The following is a 21,395-nucleotide window of genomic DNA, read 5'->3' on the forward strand; positions in this document are numbered from 1 at the left end:
ACCTGGTGGCTGGTGAATGCTTCCTTCCCCTCTGCCACCGATCTGCTGACCTGCCTGCACATTTCTCCTCCGGGCTCTCTGTGGCAGCAGCTCTATAACTGCAGCAGCAGCTCAGTGGGGAGCTCAATAATCCCTGACATTGCTGCTGCTTTGCTTAAATCTTCCCATAGTTAGGGCCAAGGAAAAGCCATCCGGTGTCTAAGGTGTTCCACACAGCAGGGGAAAAGACAAACGGACAAACCAACAACCTGCACAGCGCGGGATGGACATGTGGGATCCCCATCCTGTCCCTGACCAAAATCTGCCAGCCCTCCCCAGCCCTCAGGGTAGCCTCCTTGTCCACGTGTGGCTGACTGTGGAGCGGAGACATGAAGTTACCACCCTTATGAGCTGGGTATTTCACACTTTCCCTATTCCGCCCTTTTTTTCTCTAGCTATTAAAGATTGAGACATGCTTATGATTTTCCCTGAAGTGGGAGCTCGTGATGAAAACCCGTGAGCCCAGAGATGAAGCTGTGCCCCGTAATGGCACGTCGCTGCTTCCATCTCTCCTTTGAACCTTGCTTGCGGTGCTCTTTGCTTCCAGCTTGCTCTCCCTGGTTGGGAGATTGTATGGGAAATGTTAATTGAGAAAGTCTCAGGGCAGCGTTACTATGTAATTTTAAGCCGTGTAGACTATTTCTGTCTCTCAGTGCTGTGCACTAGCAAATGTAAATAATGTCAACCTTGCGTGGGTGTTTCCAAGTTTAATGAGTATACAAGAAGTCCTTTGAGATCTCTAGGTGCAGAGGGCTGCCTAATACCAGTGTAAATGGCATGGACGTGGGCTGATCCTGCTCAGGCTGCTGGGATTCGCAGGTGAAGTCATATTTTTGAATCTCGAACAAAATATTGGTGGAGCATCTCCAGTGCTAGTACGGATGATGATGTGTGTGTAGAGTCACACTCCTACACCCAGGTGATCCCACATTTCAGTTCCAGCTCCATTTGAGCCTTTCTAGCTCCCTTTTTTGCTGTGCTTTCTGTCTGAATCACGCATCAGAAATCACCCTTGGACCATTTCTCCCTCCTTTTGTGGAACTCCTCTGGCTTCTCTGTAACACCAGCTGTGGTTTTCAGCTGTCGTGTTCAGCCTCACAGTGCGCTCATACTGAAAACAGAAGGAAAGGAACGCGTCCCCTCCGTGCCACTGCTCTGAAAGACACGGGGACATGGACGCAGCTAGAAAGAAATCTGTAAAGTAACACCTTTCTTCCCACTTAAGCCTGTCACATTAATCCCTCCCGAATTCTGTGTTGCTCTGGCTCAGCCATTCCCAGTCTGGGTGTTTTTCTGTACATCGGGAGCTGTGTTGTGGTGTGGTCTGGCTGTGCACGTCACACCGCTGCCACCTCTGCCCCAGTGGGCACAGGCAGTGGGGTGCAACAGGTGGAGCCTATTGTTGCTGTCCTCTGAGCACTTTGATGCCCTCCTTTCCCGTAATCCTGGGCCTAAAAAAGAGATGGGTAGAGCTTCAGAGAGGGATGTCTGCTTAGGAAAATGGAGTTGGAGTGATGTGCTGGCTCCTGGCTAACTGGAAGTAAACCAGCTCAGCTTTCTTTCCTACAGCCAGGCTGTGAGAGATGCTAATAACTACTCTGCTAAGTTTTCTTGGTGCATAAGCCGTTCTGCTGTTAAATGTCTTTAAATGTTTTACACAGACAGGTAAGTGCAATAAACATCACAATAATCAGTGATTTTGTGGCTGGGGGTCTCAGTGTGGCACATATGTTGTGTGTTTCAGAAACTCTGCAGCGATGCTCAGGTGCGAGTTTTTGGGAAATGTTGCCAACTGAAGCCCGGAGGAGACAGCTCTTCTTCCTTGGATAGTTCAATCAATTCATCCTCCTCGTTCTCTGATGCAAAAGAACAATGCCCAAAATATCAGGTGAGTTCTCTTCCTTTTTTTTTTTTTTTATATAACTATGTCAAATACATACAACAGGTGAGGTATTGAATGTTTTAAAACACTTGAAATTAAATGCTGGCTGGGGAGAGCAATTTCTAGTCAAAATCAGACTTGATTCTGGCTGATCCTTATTTAATTCTATAGCCTTGGGTTTGAACAAGTTTAAAACCAACCAGCTGGGACTCTCAGATGGTTCTTCAATAGCAGAAGGTTCTTCAGGACGTTTGTTCTTTCCTGTGACCCGGGTGATAACGCTCAGTCAGTGCGAGCAGACTTGGCGCAAATATCCCATCTGGGTACCAGTGAGGTAGTGTATTTTACTTGATAGCTAAATGCCAGGGAAGCAACACAGAAATATGCGGTGTGAAAGGATAGTCTGGGTAACAGCTTTATAACGAGGGTTTCAGCACACTTGAGTTACATTTTACATAAGAGATTTTGGCTCTGGGAGTAGCTAGAGTCATCTGACACGGATATATTTCTGTCATCTCCCCTTCCATGGATCACAAGTGTTTTATATTAAGCCATCCTGAAATAGAACTAAGCCCTTCCACTCTTTGTAATGAAGTAATTGTGTGTTTGAGGGAGGCTGCTATCTCCACGACGTATTCTGAAGTACAGTACTACTGATGTCTTCATCTACTGTAGATAGAAACGAAGAAGCTTTCGGTGCTGACTTTCCCGCTGTCCTGCTAGCTCTCGCTGTGTTTGGTGAGCTGCAGATTCTTCTTGTTTTCTCTTTCACGTCACATGCTTCTCTACAGTTTCAAAAGGTGCCTGAAGGTCTGTTTTCCATTCCTCCCTTCCTGGAAGGGCATTTAGCCATGGTGATGGAAGGAAGAACTTTCTTCCAGCACGGGGTGACCCCCTTCATGCACTGTGCGACCAAGAAAAGCGATGTCTCCCCGCTAGCCAGAAATCTTCTCTCCTGCTGGGCAGCCTCTCTACAAACAACGTCCAACGTTATTAAAGGAAATTAATTTTAGTGGTTAGCACGGCAGCGTAATTTAAAGCTGTGGAAAGTTTTCCCTTTTAAGTCCTCACTTCCTCATGCATATCTCCCAGTCAAAATCTCACCGAGGTGAACTGATGCGTGGCCATGTGTCTGGCTCGGAAAGTGTGCGAGAATCTTCCAGCTTAAATTGGTCTTCCACAGAGTATTCGCTGTAAATTATTTACTGCGAGGCCAGTACTCCTTCCAGGCCTCCTCAGCAAGTGAGCAGAGATCCATAAATACAGGAGTTCTTTACTGCATGATAAAATCTGTATCGTAATTTATCATGTATATGGAAGGGCCCTAGTAAGTTTGTCCAGGCGTCCATCAGCCTGGTATTTCCTGTCTTCTAACTGCTCTGTTTTGTACCTTCAGAAGCTACTTAATGGGTTTGCAGTATTTATAAGTTCTTCTGTTGCTTTTTTTAATGGTATAAAATGGAAGTCCACATAATACAATGTTAATAGGACGGTTACGTAGTTCTTGTTTCCTCGTTTCAGTACACTTTGACAAGAGATGGGCAATTCTAATTGTTCTTTGGAAGGTGAAATCTAAGGTTTTGGACATTATTACACTAGCGTTACCTCTTCTGTACCTGCTTGTCAATGTTTTCAAGACTGAAAGTCTTCTAGAACTGTTGATCACAACATTTTGAGATTATCTCCGTATTGCCTTTTTGATTTATATACGTACTTAGCTATTAATAGGACAATATGTACAGCATATGGAATAGTAAATGCTTGAGGTGTTATATTAAGAAAAGTAATTTCCAAATAATGCAAATGTTACTAGCTCCAATATGGTAATGTGCAGTAACAAACACTTACTGGTGGTTTATGATCTTTTTTAACGTGAGCTTGTAAATATGACCTAGGGAATTGGTTCGTGTCCAAGCTGTCAATGCTGGAGGTTCTGCCCTTTTTACCAGATGCTCCTTGGCTATTTTTCATTTGAGTTTTTAATATTTAACCTCTTTCCTCAGCTGATTGCACTCTACTTTGGTCTCAAGTGACCTTTATTTTGCAGATTTAAAGGCAAGGAGTTGAGCTGCAGCAGTGTTTCCATATTGAGTGCATTAAAGATGTGCGTCTTCTGTTATGCATAGCTTAATAGTTGCCATGAAGTGTAGATGAAAAGAGACTGAAAGAGACCATGGGTGCATCTTACCACACTCTTTGCCTTCAGCATTGCTTGTCTGTGTCTCTCAGAGGGAAGGGAAACCCCTATAATTAAATTTGAAAGCAGCTGATTTTCACTTGCTTTTTTTAATTTGGTTTCTTGACAAGGAAAATCAATATTTTACTTTCAAGCATTTATTTCCTCAGCTGTAGAAATAGATTTTCACACTAGCAGAAAGTAGAAACCAAAACTGACCATCAAGGGCTTGACATTTATTCAGAACAAGGCCTTCAATTGGAGATCTGCGGCAGATTTAAAAAACAGCAATCAGAATATTTGGCTGTAATAATTGGTAGTTTCCTCGCGTCGAGGTTTCGTGATGCTGACAGAGCCATCGTTTCCCAGAGCCATTAAATTTCATTCTTGTACTTCCCTGGAGCTTCTGGGTCCTGCTGACTGATTCAAGTCTAGTTTTTCCAGTCCTACCTACAGTGCACCCAGACAGTTAGGCAGGGAGGTATCTTGGAAAGTAAGGGTGGAAATTTCTGTGTGACTCAGCTGACGACCAGATTTTGCCTTGTCATATGAACACGAGCAAACCTTGCAATTACATCCTCATTATTATAACTCTGATTGCTCCTTTTAGTTCTCCCCTATCTTTCTTGCAGTGATAGCAGACTTCAGAGGTTAATAGGATGTCTGTTAAAGGACTGTCATCTTAATTGAGAGTGCTTGAGAAGAGCTGGAAATTAGGGAGCGTTACAAGTGTGCTGCCTTTTGGTCGATTAGCATTTCCTTCTTCTTGCCCTTGTTCTGCGGGCTAGCATTGAGTGGTCGTCTCCGTATCACTCCTTATTCCTGGTAGGAATCTGTGGTGTGGACACCCTGTCCTTGATTGTGCTATGAGCTCACTGCCTGACGCTGGGCAAACATCGAGATATATTCCAAGCCTATTTAGGAATCCGAGTGGGGATCCTGCGCATTCAGGGCTTTGATAAGGGGTACGGGGATACGTCACCTAGCATTTTCCAAGAACAAGGTTATTTCCATGGCTGGTTTTAGGAACATTTTTTGGAAGGATTGCTCTGAGGCAGTGATCTGAGTTATCACTCACCTCAGAGGAGGTGTATTGCTCTCTTGCATAGTACCAAAGTACCTCATCTGTGAGCTGCCTGAGCTCTGTGGGTGCAGGACCACTGTATTTCAGATTAATCAGGGCAAGGCACAAATGGAGAGCCAGTGCTAGCATGCTGCTAGCCGAGAGAAGAAACAGCCCTGCATAAAGGGACGGTAATCTCAGGCATTGACAGCATACAAATTAGATGACTGTCATCTGAGCAGTCGTCTGCAGTTGATTGCCCTGAGTAACCTTGTAATTTTAGGGTTTTGTTTGCAGCGTTTGATCTAGCCTGTGATCCTGAGCAGTGGCGTTCCTCCTTTGTAGTTGGGCAGCGTGCCTTACAGCAGGCTCTGGCCAGCCAGCTAGCAGGAAATGCTCATCTCCAGCATGGCATGCAGCTCGGAGAGCTGCAGCTCTTCCCTGGTGCCATCGCAGGAGAAGGTACCAGGAAACAAGAGAGAAAGATGTATCAAGCACAAAACACCATCCATGGCTAAGTTACAAATCAATATTTGTTGAGAAACCACAGGTCCAGCATGGCTCCAGTGGGCAATCTGTGTAAGATCACCAGTGAACTTGTGCCTCTTCTTGTCCACCAGTTACGAGGTTTGGGCTTACTGCTTCTGTTTCATCCAAGTGTGTAATCACACCCTTTAAACTTCTTAGTCCCCAGGCTCAGTGCAGCCTGAATCTGCCCCCCTGCCCTGAATGGGTTAGGTGTGTTGGATGATTTTAGTGGTCTGCTGCACAGCCCATTTGAAGATCACTTTCTGTTCTAGTGTTATCTTTACTGAACTGTTCAACTTAGTGTTGACAGTGTTATACAGAGAGAGATTTTGCATGTTCATCTTTTACATGAGGCCTATTTTCCTTTGGTTTATGTTGCCTCAAATGGAAATGTGCTACTAAAATGCCTAAAAACAAGTGGATTTTTTTTCAGGGTTCTCGGTGCTCTTCAGATGCTAACATGCTTGGAGAGATGATGTTTGGCTCTGTGGCCATGAGCTATAAGGGCTCCACATTGAAAATTCACCAGATCCGGTAAGTTGCATTTTTTTACTGCTGGTCATTTCAGCAGATTTAATCCTCGGTGCCAATTTAGAATGAACTGAATGCTGCAAGTGTAGATGAAAAGGAATTTCTGGTTTGCTTTAAAGCTATTCTGATGTCACTTTGTACACAAAAGGTTGTTAAGTTGTGTTTAGGTCTATAAAATCTGGAAGGTTGTGAAATGGAGATGAAAAGCCTGTCCTGGCACTGCTTCTGACTGACATCTTCCGTTTTGACCTCTAGCTCACCTCCTCAGCTCATGCTCAGCAAAGTTTTCACAGCTCGCACTGGAAGCAGCATCTATGGAAGTCTGAATACGTGAGTCTGTTAGAAATCCTATCTATTGCTTATGACCAGATGAATGTAAAAAACATGGAAGACCTTTTTTGGAAAAATAGCCATCTGTTATATCCTGCCATGGGTCTCCTCACCTTTCCCTTGTGGTTGTCTTCACCTCAGTTTGCTTTAAGCGAATGAATGAGCCATTCCTTTGGAGCTTGGTATTGTGAGGTACAGAGGAGACGGGATGAGAACAGAACGGGATGAGAACAGAACAGTGGAGTTGGGGAATTCAGTCCAAGATGAAGAAAAAGATGTTACAAAAACATCGGGCTTTGGACTGTTTGATATTTTGCTTTCTGTGTGTTAATTGACCCACCCCAGAATGTGGCTTGTTCTAGTGTAAGTCTGCATTCTTACCTTGTCTGTTCCATTTGAGCCATGATGAAGTGATGCTGTATTAAACTGAAACACAAATCACAGGTTTTGCTGTATGTTTTGTTTTCTGGATTTTTTAGGTTGCAGGACAGTCTTGAATTCATTAATCAAGACAGCAATACGTTAAAGCCCGACCACAGTACGATTATGAATGGACTTCTCGGGAATATAGGTAATTACAAAATGATTTTATTTCCTATTATCATTGAGTAATCACAGGTTCTAGAATATGAAAGTCTTCTAAGTAGAATCAAATAAAAAAACAAGGAAGCTAAGAACTTTACAGAAAATTAATGTTGATGAGGTTAGGAGGAGAATAAATTAGTTCAAGGAATTGACAGAGGAATAATATATGCAGCTATGCATGTGTATGTGAAAATACATAGAGAAATGTGTTGGAAAATAACAATCTGTAGAACTTCTAAGCAGCACATCTCAGATGAGGCAGGACTGATTCTTCCTGGCTTAGTTCCCCAATTTTGTTTTTGTTAATAATTTCCATTCCCTTCTGTACTCTGGCCACCTTAGCACATGTGGTTGCATATTCCGTACAAAGTTAACCTTGCACAGTTGCACTTTAGTTTTTGATCAGATTAGATGGATGATGGTGTTTTGTTTTTTTTTTGGTCTGATCTTTGAAGTTAAGCAGTCTTGAAAAATGATTTGGAGTCTTTGATTCTCAGCTGTTGTGGAATTGCTGTAGGTGAAAGCTTCACAAGCTTTAGGTAACAGAGTGAAAGATGTTGACTTTTCCCCATGCAGGCAATAGAGCTGATAGTAAAGATTCTGTACTTCAGTGCTCAGGTGGAAGCACGTCTTCCCTTTCCCTTGGCTTAGACGGTCTGCTTTCCAAACAAAATGTCTTTTGTGGTAGGTGGAATAAGGGACTTCTTTTTACGCATTACAGAATATTGCTGTCTGTAAAATCTAGGGTTGGAGGTATGGAGTGGATTTGATGACTTTGTTACCCTGACGGGGTCTCTGGCTCTTCCATGGTCCTAATTCTTGTTGGATGCAAGTGTCCACTTCTCTCCTTCCCATTGACTTCAACGCACAGTGTAGAATTCTTGAAGCTAAGCCTGAGCTTAAATGCTCTTCTGCAGCTCAGGCACAGACCAAAGCTGGTCTCGGTGCCAGCTGCGTGCTCCCAGGAGGAGCACTGCTGGGCACCTACAAGAAGCAACGAGGGGGCTGCTGGAGGAGGATGCTGAAATGTCTGTAACTGAGCCCTGTGGTTCTCAGGCTGTCGGAGGGCGTTTGTTTACAGTTCCCATTTCGGCGCGGAGGGAACCTTGGGTAAGGCAGGCACAGAGGTTAATCTGTAACTGCAGCGTTTCTGACAACTCTGCTAAATACCAGAGGCTGCTCCTGACTCGCCGACTCTTGCCAGGCTGTGATAGGAGAAGGCTCTATGTGTTTTGGTTGGGAACTATTTACAAGCTGCTTTTTTTAGCTATGCTGGTTTAAAAAAAAAAAAGGGCTACTCATGGCCTTTCCTCTAATGAGGAGCGAAGACCCAGGAGGACGGAAGGGAGCTTTGTGGCACTGCAGCCTTCACGTTTTCTGCAGTCAGTAAACTTGGAGCAGGAGCTTCGAATCTGGGAGAGGGACTGGCAATTAACTCATTAAAACTACCCCTTTATTTTTTCCAGCTCTGTGTACAGTAAATACACTCTGCCCCTTGTAGATCTATGCCCCAGTGTTACTTTTAATCCAAACCGCTAGGGCTGCTAACATTTTATTTTCTATACGATTTCACTACCCCGATGTACTTCTCAGAACAGCTACTTCGGCCTGTAATTTTCTCTTGGTTCCACCAAGACGAATTATTCCTGCCTTCCCTCCCTTCCTCCCCCATCGCCTTCAGCGACGGCGTTCCTCAGACACCCCCCCAGTGTGGATGTTAAAACAAACATTGTGCTCTGAGATGAATCTCCTGTTTGTGATCAAGTTCGGCTTCGAGCCTGCATAAATTAATCATTTTCAACAGAGAAAAATAAAATAAATAAAAGCCCATGGACAGAAGCCCATCCTTATATGGGAGACGGTGTAAAGCTGGCTCTATTATTTTTATTCTATACGTACTGTGGATTTCAGCTATAAGCCATACTCCTTGACTCAACGTTCTTGTTAAGTGTAAGAGCTATTTTCCTGCGTACGTTAGTCTGCATTTACGTTGGCTTATATCTTCTCCCTGCCCTTGGCCCCCTCCCTACAGACTGTTCTGCTTTACTAACCTCATTCTTTCATGTGTATTTTACGTTTTGCCATGTAGGTCTTTCACAGCTTTGCAGCCCTAGGCGGGCATTCTCTGAACAAGGTCCGCTCCGCCTGATCCGGAGCGCCTCTTTCTTTGCAGGTTTGCAGTTTGCTGTGTGCTGTGCTGTGTGGCTAGTCTAGCTGGGGTGACAAAACGTGGATTTGTAGTGCAGCCCTGGAAATAAGATTTTTTTTTTTTTAATACAAAAAGGGACAGTGATTTCTGCTCTCTTATCTGTTTGGGTACATGCTTTAAATCCCCAGAGGACAGCAGGAATTTAAATAGTCCTCTTTGGGGCTGCTTGGTTGCTTTTTTGCTTCGTTTTGTTTGAAAGACTTACACAGATTTAATACCCGATTTCATCTTTCTAGAAATAATATTTCGCAATAGCGTCAAGCTATTTTGATCTGGACTTGTTTCAAACCAACTAAAATCTAAAAGTAACCTAGCTTGATACAAAATGGATTTTTCTTGCCTTTAGTGTCTGGGTCTTATTTCCATGGCTGAGTAGCTTCTATTTCACAGGCACATTTGTAAAATACATCACGTTTTAGTCTGTTAAGCCTGATACACTTTTGATCTTCTGTATATGCAGATTGTGAATCTGGATAGCTTATGGCTTAGATGAACAGCCAATACACTGCTCACCATTTCAAAGTATTTATTTTCTTCAAGACATCATTGTAAAATCCTTTTAAAATTATATACATAGGAGCCGAGAAGGCCAGTATATGAATGAAATCTTGTTGATACTGGTTTGTGTTGTTTTTTGTTTTTTTTTTTTTTTTTTGTTTATACACTGAATATTACCTATGTGGCTAACATCCTTTTACTAAAATTTTATCAAAAAATACCCATGTAAAGAAATAGTGAAAGTGAGCCTGGTTCAGTTTGTACTGAAGTAGGTGTATGGACTGCAGAAAATTACATGTGAGCTTTTCAAATAAGTGCCTTGGCTTGTTCAGCTAAGAAGCCTTTCTTGGTGATGGCCTTGTGCAGTGCTGTTGATCTGAATTAATGAGCATGTTTTTGTTTCAATAATTACACGGAGATCTGCAAACAAGAAAGGAACTGTATATTCCCCTGCTAATTGGTGTTCCTTGTTTTACAGTTCACAGCAACCCTATGGATATGCCTGGGAGGGAGCAGAATGAGGACAGAGACAGTGGTATAGCGAGATCTGGTAATGTCAGTTCTGCATTAACCCTATAGACTCTGAAAATATTAAGTACTATTGACTAGGTTGTCATCTGTCTTGTTACTGAGACATCTAGACATCATCAAATAGCTTTCCTGAAATGTGACCGTTCTTTTTTGTTATATATAAGCATTAATGTGTACATAGTACATATGGACAAATACCTTAGGCATCCAGGGTGTTCCATTAGGAACGTCACAGAGCTAATCTGAACAGCAGTGCGGTTTATTAAAGCATACTGCAAATAAACAAGCCAGATTAAATATTGAAATGAGTTTGCAGTATTTCTATACAACACTTGTTATGTCTTTACCAAATTGAGGAGAGTACTGATGCTAAAACATGAGTTTGCCTTCAAAGAACCCCTCCCTTCCTCCCTCATTCAGGGTATTGGGCACTGGGGGTGGAAAGACCTTTAAAAGATGTGATTAATATTACTCCTATCTACAAAGAATTTATTTCCCGCTGCTTGGGGTTGATGAGCAAGGTGCAGCCTGTAAGTTGGCTATTATATACAACTGCAGGACTGTCCCACCCTTGTAGTGCTTGTATAGCTTGTTAATGTTGTTATAAACCGGTTGTTTTTAGATAAGAAGCACTGATAAGCAAAAGAGAAGGCTCTTCATGAGCAACGCCAGTTTATGTTCAGGGTCATAGTTAAGTTGCTGGTATTATTTTCCAAATATTCTTTCTCCTGGAGAGATTTTTATTTACTGCTCTTGTTATTGCAGCATCTCTGAGCAGTCTGCTCATCACTCCGTTTCCATCTCCGGGCTCTTCGTTTAACAAGAGCTGTGCTAGCAGCTACCAGCGGCGGTGGCGTCGCAGTCAGACCACCAGCTTGGAGAACGGGGTCTTCCCTCGATGGTGAGCTGGGAGTGATACTGCGGGTTGCTTCCCATAATTTCCCACCATTGTCAGCTTGATTCTGCTCTTGCATATATACCCCTCTTCTTGCTGTTGCTTCCATGAGGTATTTACAAAGGTGTAAGTCAGGCTGCAGTTCAATACCTGATCTTTTCAGTGTCCATTTTCTTCATGCCAGTCACTGTTTTGCACTAACGGGAAAACCTTTAGCAAAACATAAACCTGTAGGCTGTACTTTTGAGGATGAGAAGCCCTAAAATCCTACTCAAATTCTTGGCAGAGGTAAAGGAGAACTAGGATGCCATATTCTAATCCCACAAATGCTTTGAACCTGGTTCCAGATTTTGTGATTGCAGGATTAATTAATGATTGCTTTTAAAGAATTGCAAAATGGGTGCTATTGAAGGGTGTTACTGCTTTGACAACACGTGCAAACAAATGGTGTTCATTGAAGTTAAATGTTCTAGAATTTAATTGCACAGGAAACCAAGGTACAACTTTAAACAGTGGATTACATTAACTTTCTATTTTTTCTATGCTTCAAGGTCCATGGATGAAAGCTTTAACTTGTCAGATGACAGCTCTGGTCCTAGCCCAGGAATTGTTAGGAAGAAAAAGATAGCAATTGGAGTTATTTTTTCACTCTCAAGAGATGAAGATGAGAACAACAAATTTAATGAATTCTTCTTCTCACATTTTCCACTCTTTGAGAGTCACATGAACAAACTGAAGAGTGCAATAGAACAGGTAAATGCAATCTCTCTTGATTCTTGCACTTGTGTTGCTATACGTTCCCCCTCAGCCCTTTCAGATTTAATTTCTGACTCTTGTTACTGGTTTACAAAAGAGGGATCAATTTGCTGCCTGCTATTGGAACTGCACCAGAAAGGAACTTTGCTCCACAACATCTTTGATGTTTCTTATTGCTAGAAAAAGCAAAACTTGGGGTAAGGACAGGACATGTTGCATTGTGCTGCAGGGATTGCTGAAAGCTACAACAGTCAGTAGGCTGTGTTGGCTCCCAGCAAGCCCAGGATCAGCCATGGGGAAAGCTGCTTTTAAGGCCACCTTTGCCTCCCTGCTTCAGCTATATCTGAACATTGTGGATTGCAAGATAAGAGCCTATCTCTAGGATATTCCAGAGTGTAAATAAATATCAAGTTCTCACTTTCCCTATGTTTTTTTTTTCCCCTTTTGTTTTAAGCCCCTGATTCTGATGTGTAGGAAACTTTCAAACATGTGGTTAGATTTGCTTCAAATCTCTCTTCTAGGAAATACTTAGTGGTTACTTCACCACTGCAATAAAAACTTTGACCTCTTTTATGCCTTGAATGATGAAAAGCACTGAAGAATCAGAGGCTGCAAATGCATGTGCCTCACCTATCTTCCCTCAGATATGAAAGTTGGCACTTGTACCATCATTTTATCACTTAAAAAAAAAATTATTTGCATGACTGGTTCCATGGAAGATAAAGTCAAACACATGACTTTGTTTTCCATTTTCTGTGCTTCTATAACTATGTCTGGTGTTACTTATCTGTTTAATGATTGTTTTCAAGGCTATGAAAATGAGTCGTAGATCAGCTGATGCCAGTCAGCGGAGTTTGGCGTATAACAGAATTGTTGATGCCCTTAATGAATTCAGGTGAGCAGTTTGTCTTGTGTCTTTTACGCCTGTTTCTTCAAAAGCACTGAAGTGGTTTAGAAGGACCTCCTCCGCAGTGCAGGATTTTTCAGCCCTTAGAGTTCTTATCTGAAAAGGAAAATGTTCTTGACACCTAGAAAAGTACGATGTCCAATGTCTTCTGTTGAAGTTAAGTGCCATAAATGTATTGGTGATAGCAAGCCAGTCTATTCTTTGTGTGGTTTTAGATTTTGTCAAGTGCTTGTATCCATAAGGGTTGAGCATGAGCAGGGTGTAAGTGACCAAGGTTTTCTGTGCATTAAGTGGTAACGAAGCTCCCAGACACCTCTTAAACTGAGACCCAGTGAGAGGGGGATACGAACTGCAAATCCACATTAGGGAAATCCTCCTCTAGTTGGTATTTTCTTGATGTATGAACAAAACAAGACCTTTACCCTGCTCTAAGTTTTGCTCTAAATGAGTTTCAGATAACCAGCTACGAAGAAGGAGGACTATCGTCTTCACACAGAAAAATGCACTGCTGTAATCTCTTGCTATCAGTACCTGCAGAGAGTCTCTGTTCAGCAGTTACTATACAAAGTAATGCAGATAAGCACATCTCTGGCATTTAACCGTGTGTTCTTTCCATAGTTTAAGTAATGGGGAGGGAAATAAAATGAAATCCGTCTGTTTCAAGTGATTCATCTCCTCTCAGATGGGAGTGGCAGCATGCTTCCTTTTACAACCAGCGTCGAGCTACTTCTTAAAGACGTTACACAAGACAAGGCTCTGATGCTTTACAAAGAAAATTGTCATCAGGATGCATTTTACTTTACATTCTCACCGATTTTTCTGTAATTCTGTGTGCTACCTGGATGCCATGAACTAGTTGGTGTTGCAGGAGGAAGGCACAGTATTTTTTATTTTATTTTTAGAACCTCTCCCCAGGGAAGTGTCGAGGGAGGGCACAGGATGTGTTCGGCAGGGACAGGAGGCAAGGCAGAGAGCACGTGGGCCCGCAGCAAGAACGAGATGGGATGAGCTGTGCCAAGAACTGGAGCTGAGGGAGCACGAAACTTTTGAGAGCCGCAGACTCTGCCCAGGGGGCCTGGGACGGGTTAAGCAACTCTGAGCAGCCACAGGCTTCTTTGCTCCCCCTCTTCCTCTCCTCCCCCTTCTCACCCCGAGCAATTTCTTTGCATTCCCATCCCCTGATAACACCATCTGCCCAGCTGTTTTCCCAAAACTTCCCCCAGATCATTCCCCCCCCCAGATACATTTGGTGGACTTTGTCCCTTCTTTTCCTCCCCAGCTAAACGCTCTCGGGGCGGTGGAGAGGGGCACTGTGTCCAGAGTCACAAGCAGGAAAAATGAGCCTGAAAACACCGTGCTGGCTTTTTCCTCCTTGAAGGGAGGTTCACGGGGCTGTGCCCTGCAGGGCAGGGAGGTAAAGTCCCGTGTCCTGTCCCATCCATCCCCTCCAGGGTCGGCTGTCTCGTCTCGTCTCGTCTCGCCGAGCGTTGTAGGATGCGGTCCCGCGCATGACCCGGCCATTGCGTAACCTGCGCCGGGAGCACGTGTGTAACTGCTACTTGGTGCAGAGGTTTCCATGGCGATACAAATATTACTCTTTAATAGCATAGCGAGGTAAATTAAACCCAGTTTAATTTTGTATAAATGGATTTCCCGGGGCGGCAGACTTGGGCGATTGCGTTTTTTGACGCAGCGCTAGCCAGTGCCCCCGGCTGGTCCTTCAGGTTGGCACGGCCCCGAGCCCTGCACTGCAGGCTGCTCACCAAAAGGAAAGTCTTGTGATGATAGGAAAACCTTTCTGTACCGTAAGGAAAGCCTTCCTGTACCGTGCAGGAACCTTTCAAAGCAGAGCAATATGCCTATAGTAAGAAAAAAAGGCGTATTTAAATACCAGAGGCTGGATGCAAAGTTGTTTTGGCATGGGTTCAGCAAACCCATTTAGGCCACTATTATCTCTTTAGGCGTCTGCGTTCCCACTGAAGTCACGGGGAAGTCAGGAGCTCGAGTCCTTTGGTGAACCTGAGACTTGTGTTGATTTCTACCCTCTTAAGCAAATTCCGCTGGAGGGAAGAAGGGCGCTGACTGCAGTGGGCTGGTGTTTCTAAAACATAATCCCATGCTGCTTTAACTCCTTGCAGGTGTTCTTTTTCTTTTTTTTTTTTCCCCTTTGGAAGGAGGACTTTTTTTTAATGGAATTTCAAAGGAAAAAGGAAAACAGCTGCTTTCCCTGAAAGGCTTAGACTGCTTCCACAAACCAATGCTATCGCCACGTCTGCCATCAGCGCGGTGCCCAGCCCCAGGCCCACCCTTGCGCCATGAGTCGTTTTGCAACACTTTTCACTCTGTAAAGCAGCGATGGATTTAGCTATTAACACTTGACTTAAAGGCTTAAAACTCGTTGGATGTCAGATGTGCAGACACATGACTTCTGAAATAAACATTGCGACTCCCCCGGTCCCCGAGGCCAGTGCCGCACACCAACAACCCTGCGGGTGCAGCTGGCTCATACCTGCGTGGCAGAGACGTAGACTGGCAAGGGAGCCCTGAACACAGGCCTAGGGAAACACCTTTCTCCACTTTCTGGCAGCCACGTTTGATCCTGTTTTATGCCAGTAACTTTTAAGCAGCTTATTTTCAAGGGGAGAAAAAAAGGGGGGGAAAGATCGAGGGCAGGAGGGAAGGGAGCAAATTCACAGCTGCTCTGTGTTACAAACCACTGTTGTATTTTCACTTTGGAAGCAATACCCAAAGAGATGCTTGGCTTTGTCATAACCTCGCAGCCGGTGGGTAGCAGAGCAGCTCTCAGCACCACGCCAGGGGCAGCAGCGCTGTGCTGGTGGGGACGGGGAGCTGCAGAGAGCCCCCAGCCCCTTGTCCAGCAGCTCCTGCCTCGTGGGCCCTACAGCACCAGCAGATCCGTCCCGCAGCAGCAGGAAGCTGAGTGCAGCAGCCTCGTGCCTGGCAGCAGGGCTGGGCTGGGCTGTGCCGCTCTCCTCCCAGCCATCTGCACCCGCAGGGCAGGCAAAACCCCAGGGGGCTGCCGGGAGGAGGTTGTTCAGGTCTTGTTTTCATTCGGCTGGTTGGTGCTGAGCTGCGAGCTGTGCAGGGTGCAGAGGTGCTTCCTGAGGAGCCCCCCAGCCCCTGCACACCACCAGCCCTCGCTCCTGCCCGTGCTGGGTTCAGCCTCCAAGAAACATTTCCAAATTTCAACCATTTTTAATGCACTGCAGCCCAACGAGAGCAGGGTGTGCTGTGTGCACGGGGACGGGGGTGCTGGAGCACAGCGAGGGGAGGGGGCTGCTGCTGCAGATGGTCGGGAGGGGTCGACTTCAGCTTTAATTCCTAGTGGGTTTTAATCTGGTTAGCTTCCTGCAGTGTGTTTTTTTTATTTTATTATATTTTTTTATTGTTCTGGTTTTTGGTATTTTTCCTTTTGGTTTGTTGTTGTTGTTTTTTTTTTTTTTCTTTCCTTTTTTTTTTTTTTTTTTAGCAGCCGAAGGAGAGCGTTTCCCCGCCTGCTCGCGGAGCTGGGAGGCATTAATCCTTGCCCTTGGTGTGTGCCGAGGCTGCTCAGCAGCGAGGGTTCCCTGCGCTGCAGTCACATGCCTGCTGGCCGCCCGCCAGTGCAATCTGATCTCGCGCTGAGGAAACACTATCAGCTGCAGATGCAGCCAGGGTTACCAGAATAGTAAATAACGAATCACAAGACCCGGTCTATCTTTTCAACGAAAACAAATATTTTAATACGTTGGGTTTAGTTTAGAAGTAGTTTCTTTTTTCCAAACAGCGGAGCTGCTGCAAGAGGCTCGGCGCGGTTAGTTTGCATAGGAAGCAGAAACCAGCCTTATTTTAGGTTGAGTTGTTTTCATTTATCTTCAGCTTCTCTGGTCAGCTGCAACTGCGCTGTACATTTTGATACTTGGCTTGGGCTTTGAAACTCGTCCAGCTCCGAAATTCCCACTCTTGGGGGGTTTCTCCCTTTGTTAGGGCCTCCTTAGCCTCTGCTCCAGTTAATGGGCTGTGAACAGAAAGCTTTCTCTCAATAATCCCACCTCCAGCCCCAGCTCTCTGCTGCCAAGGCTGTGTGTTCCCAGCCTGTGCCCGATGCTGAGCCGGGTGCTGGGGGGCTGCTGGATGTGACCCTGGCCTCGGTTTCCCCCTCCCCAGCCAGCCCCAGGGTGTCCCTGCCTCTCCTCCTGCTCCAGTGGGAAGCTGTCAGAAAATCCGGCTTGTAAGGAAGACTGGGCTGATTTTGGCTGCTGTCAGCACGTAGCGTGGATGTTGTTTTTAACGAGAAATGCTGAAAAAAATTAAGGCAGAGAGGGGCCCAGCCCCTCTCTCTCTCTCCCACCTGCCCTCCTCGCCCCATCCCGTCTTGCTGCAGCCTCGGTGCACAAAAACGCGTGGGGCTCTGCTTCCTGCAGGCTTTCACTTTAAACTCTCAGGCACCGAAGGTTTGGCAGCTGCTGCTCGAGAGCATTTGCCTGCCTGCCGTGCTCAGCCATTGCCTCAGTTCTGGAAGTGTCTGTGAATTTCAGGCCAGCATGTCCAAGGAGGATCTGTATAAATCTGGGGCGTTCCGAGACGTAAATCCGTGTCCTGTAACACAAAATCTCTCTTCTAGAAAAAGCAGTACCTGAGGTGGGCAGACACCTGAATCGATCAGCCATTTCCTTTGTTGGATTTTCTGTTTTTTTGTTTTGTTTTGTTTTGTTTTGTTTTTAGGCTTATGTTGTTAGTATGATGGAAACGTAGCTCCGTGCAGTGTCGTAAGGCAGGCGTTATGCTCAGAGCAAAGCCATCGTTTGGTTTAGATCAGGAGTTTGGCAGTGATCTGAGGGGTTTTAATCTGGCGTTTTGCTGCAAAGGCAGTATTTTAACCATGCGTTTACTGGTCTCTGTGAAGTCAAAAAGGATGTGGGTAGGTGCAAAATCCTTGAAGCCGTGGGGTAGCTGATATGTTTGTAGTTAAAGCAGGGACCTGGGCCCCTTCCCTGCAAAGCCACACGTTGGTAGGTTTGGGGTGGAGATGCACTGGTTGTTAAAGCAAGGGGGGAGCTTTTTTAAAGCATTTATAAAGCATTTTTATAAAGCAGATGCACATAAATTCACACCAGTCACAAACCAGCTATGGAGGAGTTCTGTGTTTTGAATGAAATGTAGTGAAAGCAGGGAAGCAACCACAACAAAAACTCATTCATCTCCGTCCATCTCCATCTCTGCCTTTCGTTGTTTGGTTTAATTCCAGATTTATTCTTTTTTTCCTAGAACGACCATTTGCAACCTCTACACGATGCCGCGGATCGGGGAGCCCGTCTGGCTTACTATGATGTCGGGGACACCGGAGAAGAACCAGCTGTGCCATCGCTTCATGAAGGAATTCACTTTCTTGATGGAAAACGCTGCTAAAAACCAGTATGGTGGATTTCAGTTCTTACATGTATATGTGTTTATGTCTTTTTTTAAAAAAAACAATTTTAAAATCAATTTTTAGATCTTGGTAGTAAGTGAGAAAGAATCAAAAGGCCATCCATAAGTGCTTTAGTTTTTAAACAGAAGTGTAGTAAGCAAGTATCCCCATGAAAAGCCTCCTTCCATAATCCTCTAAATCCTGGTAAAGGCTAAACATTTGAAACGCGTCCATAGGAAGCGCGTGATGGGTGTGTATGTCTGGAAGGGGATGAACATACCTTGTGAAATGCATTCATCTACCTTTCAAAATCGGTTATCATATGATGAGCAAGGTTAGACATTCAGAAAGAGAGCCACGTGTGTAGTGCTGTCTGACCGCAAATTGCTTTTAAACCTGACTTCTGTAAAATGTCCCTAAAGAAATAGTTTGCTTCGCTAGCATTCACCTCTCTGCCCTCTGGACAAAGCCCTGAGCAGTTGTTAAAAACTGAGAGAGAGAATGCTCTCGATAAACTCAGCAGAATCTGAATAAATTTACTCTTTTGTCAACAGTTCATCCTTTTTCCCCAGGGCATGAATTGGGGAAGTTTTTCAAGTGCTTGGCTGTACTGAAAATCCTAAAACGAGCACAAACATGTGGAGTTGAGTGGGGATGAGCAGAGAGCCCAGCTGTTAGCTCAGGGGAACGTGCTGGTGTGCGGTGGGGAAGGCGCAGCTGCAGGGGAGGTGGCACCCGCTGCTCCTCACGGCCTTCAGCTTCGCCACCCAGGGGTAATTTTGTCATCTTTTCCCTCCCCCAGACGGGAAGGACACAGTCAGTGGGCAGCGTGTGTGCTTTCTCCTGCCTCAGTGCAAGGGAGAAACTGTAGGGATTTGTGAGGGGGTTCAAATGCACCTTCCTACAACAAGTTCCCACTGCACTGGAAGCTTTTCCCCAGGATTAGCCTCTTTCAGTCCCTGTCACTCTGAGCTCTGTGCTTCTTATTTACATTTAAATGGCCATTTGTTTGGGCTTGTTTGGTTTATTTTCAATATAGCAAGATCCACACTGATGGAAGCCAGAGGAAAATCAAGCTCTGTATCCTTTGCAGTCTGGTTTTAAGTCTGCTTTCCTCTTCTGGCTGTCTCTGCTCAGGAAGCAGGGCTAAATTTAAGCCGTAGGGATTCTGATAGTTGTAAAATATTCAAGCAGCGTTATTTTGAGGCTCAGTGAAGTTTGTCTGTTTTCCTCCCTGGGCACTGGAGCTGCTGCAGCAGCCGCCAGCACCATCTGTCGGTGCGCGGGAGGATCTTGGGCTGAGCTGCCACATGCTCATCCTGCAGGGAAGGGGGCCTGGGAGGGAAAGGCTGTCCTGTCCTCCTTGGCAGCAGAAACTGTGCTCTACTGTACAGAAAATCAGATAATTAACACTTTTCAGAAAGGTTTTTTTGTCTAGCTGGTGAAAACTGATTAGCCTGGTTAAGGACAGAGCCTTTCAGGCTGAGCTGTCTTTCTTTTCCTGATGGTGTTACAGAACTTGGGGGGTGGTAGTTCTGAAAAGGAGCAGCCATACGTGCTTAAATTGCATCACAGTTTTATGAAACAACACAGTACCTAGCTACTTTACAGGTATGACAGCAAATATCACAGCCTTCCTCCTCATCAACAGTCCCAGACCTTAAGGATGTGGGACCTGCAGCTTGGAGCGGTCATGTCAGAGGCCACAGAGTGCCACTGTCTTCTTCAGTGAACAGCAGAAGTCGGTTTTGAGGTGTTTTACAACACAGAGCTTTCAAAATAGGAAGTCTCATAATTATTGCCAAAGAGAGGAACTGGGTTGCCACAAGTTTAAACTATTTCATTTTACTTCAGATGTGTGTTCTAAAAAAGAGCTCTGCAGGTGTGGGAGAGGACCAAAGGTCAGTCCTGTGCCTTCATGAGGCTGTTTCTGCCATCCAGGATCCATGCAGACCATGGAAGTGCTGTCAGTTTAACATGCTGAGTGTTCACCTGGAAAACATGCTGTCGAACATCTTTCTTTCAGGTTCTTACCAGCCTTACTGACTGCAGTCCTGACTAACCACCTGGCCTGGGTCCCTACGGTCATGCCGAACGGCCAGCCGCCTATACGAATCTTCCTGGAAAAGCATTCTTCCCAGAGCGTGGACATGCTGGCCAAAACTCACCCCTACAACCCGCTGTGGGCACAGCTCGGTACGTGGCAAACGTCTAAACCATGTAACAGCGCGGTGTAAGTGGGTACGAGCGGGGTGATTTTTATGGATCCTTGCTTCTTTTCCCCCCGCATGTTCAAACTTTTTGGTTTCCCACTCAAAACAAAAGCGTGTATTTCAGGCTCAGGTATTCACTGTATTTTTTTATACATGCTGTATTATTTTTTTGCAGTATCAACTGTAAAATGGCACCCAAAAAGTAAAGCCCTCTTTAGTCATCTATGCCAGGTCTCTTAAGGTCACCTGCCCTGGTGATGATGGAGGATCCTGGTCCTTCTCCTCTCCTCTCTCTATAAAGAAACTCCGTTTTGGTATTTTGGGATGCTGCTATTGATAAGCCTGATTCTAGAAAGAACAAATCGAAGAAATTCATCCTCAAAGTGGCCATACTGTCAGTACAGCAGGCAAAGGTGAACCTGGGGCCCGGTCTTCCAAGCTGTCAAAAAACCCTTATGACCCATCGGAGGGCTCAAGGGGAAGGGAAAGAAGGCAGCTTCAGCTAGGCACCTGCCACTGACACTTTTTGCCTTCATTCTTGGCATAGGATTGTGTCTACTGACAGCTTTCTTTTGGTAGGGAAAAGTTCAGCCCAGTTTCCAGACTATCCAGGGTAATTCAGAGCAGATGCCTCCTCTCTTCCCTAGCTATATAAGGAACCTGGGAGACCAGCCTCCAGAGCCAGGCACCGAAGTTAGGTGGTGCAAATACTCCCTAATAGATGAGATCAGATGTCTCCTACCAGCGTGTCACCTTACGTACCATACCAGCAGCCTAGTTAGAATTCTCTGTATTAAAACCAAAATACTAGCATAGCTGTCCTCTTCTGATTCAGTGTTTTT

The 21,395-nt window shown here is 45.0% G+C and overlaps 1 protein-coding gene across 5 annotated transcripts in view; it reads left to right on the forward strand.

Annotated features, from left to right (window-relative positions):
- FNIP1 (folliculin interacting protein 1) overlaps nt 1-21,395 on the forward strand; it is a 65,536-nt gene that overhangs the window by 35,905 nt on the left and 8,236 nt on the right. For 2 of the 5 annotated variants that reach the window (XM_027468207.3, XM_013091855.4), the window contains exons 3-13: nt 1,784-1,927; nt 6,122-6,222; nt 6,475-6,549; nt 7,029-7,120; nt 9,224-9,307; nt 10,320-10,391; nt 11,138-11,273; nt 11,819-12,020; nt 12,833-12,918; nt 18,199-18,345; nt 20,367-20,536. In XM_027468207.3, the coding sequence (XP_027324008.3) occupies nt 1,784-1,927; nt 6,122-6,222; nt 6,475-6,549; nt 7,029-7,120; nt 9,224-9,307; nt 10,320-10,391; nt 11,138-11,273; nt 11,819-12,020; nt 12,833-12,918; nt 18,199-18,345; nt 20,367-20,536 (1,309 nt within the window). Of the gene's footprint in view, nt 1-1,783; nt 1,928-6,121; nt 6,223-6,474; nt 6,550-6,648; nt 6,913-7,028; nt 7,121-9,223; nt 9,308-10,319; nt 10,392-11,137; nt 11,274-11,818; nt 12,021-12,832; nt 12,919-18,198; nt 18,346-20,366; nt 20,537-21,395 lie in introns of those variants that run through there. The other 3 variants (XM_072023208.1, XM_021266729.4, XM_027468209.3) reach the window with 2 other exon arrangements.

Source organism: Anas platyrhynchos, chromosome 14 (assembly GCF_047663525.1).
Source record: "Anas platyrhynchos isolate ZD024472 breed Pekin duck chromosome 14, IASCAAS_PekinDuck_T2T, whole genome shotgun sequence".
In the NCBI taxonomy this organism is placed as follows: domain Eukaryota; kingdom Metazoa; phylum Chordata; class Aves; order Anseriformes; family Anatidae; genus Anas; species Anas platyrhynchos.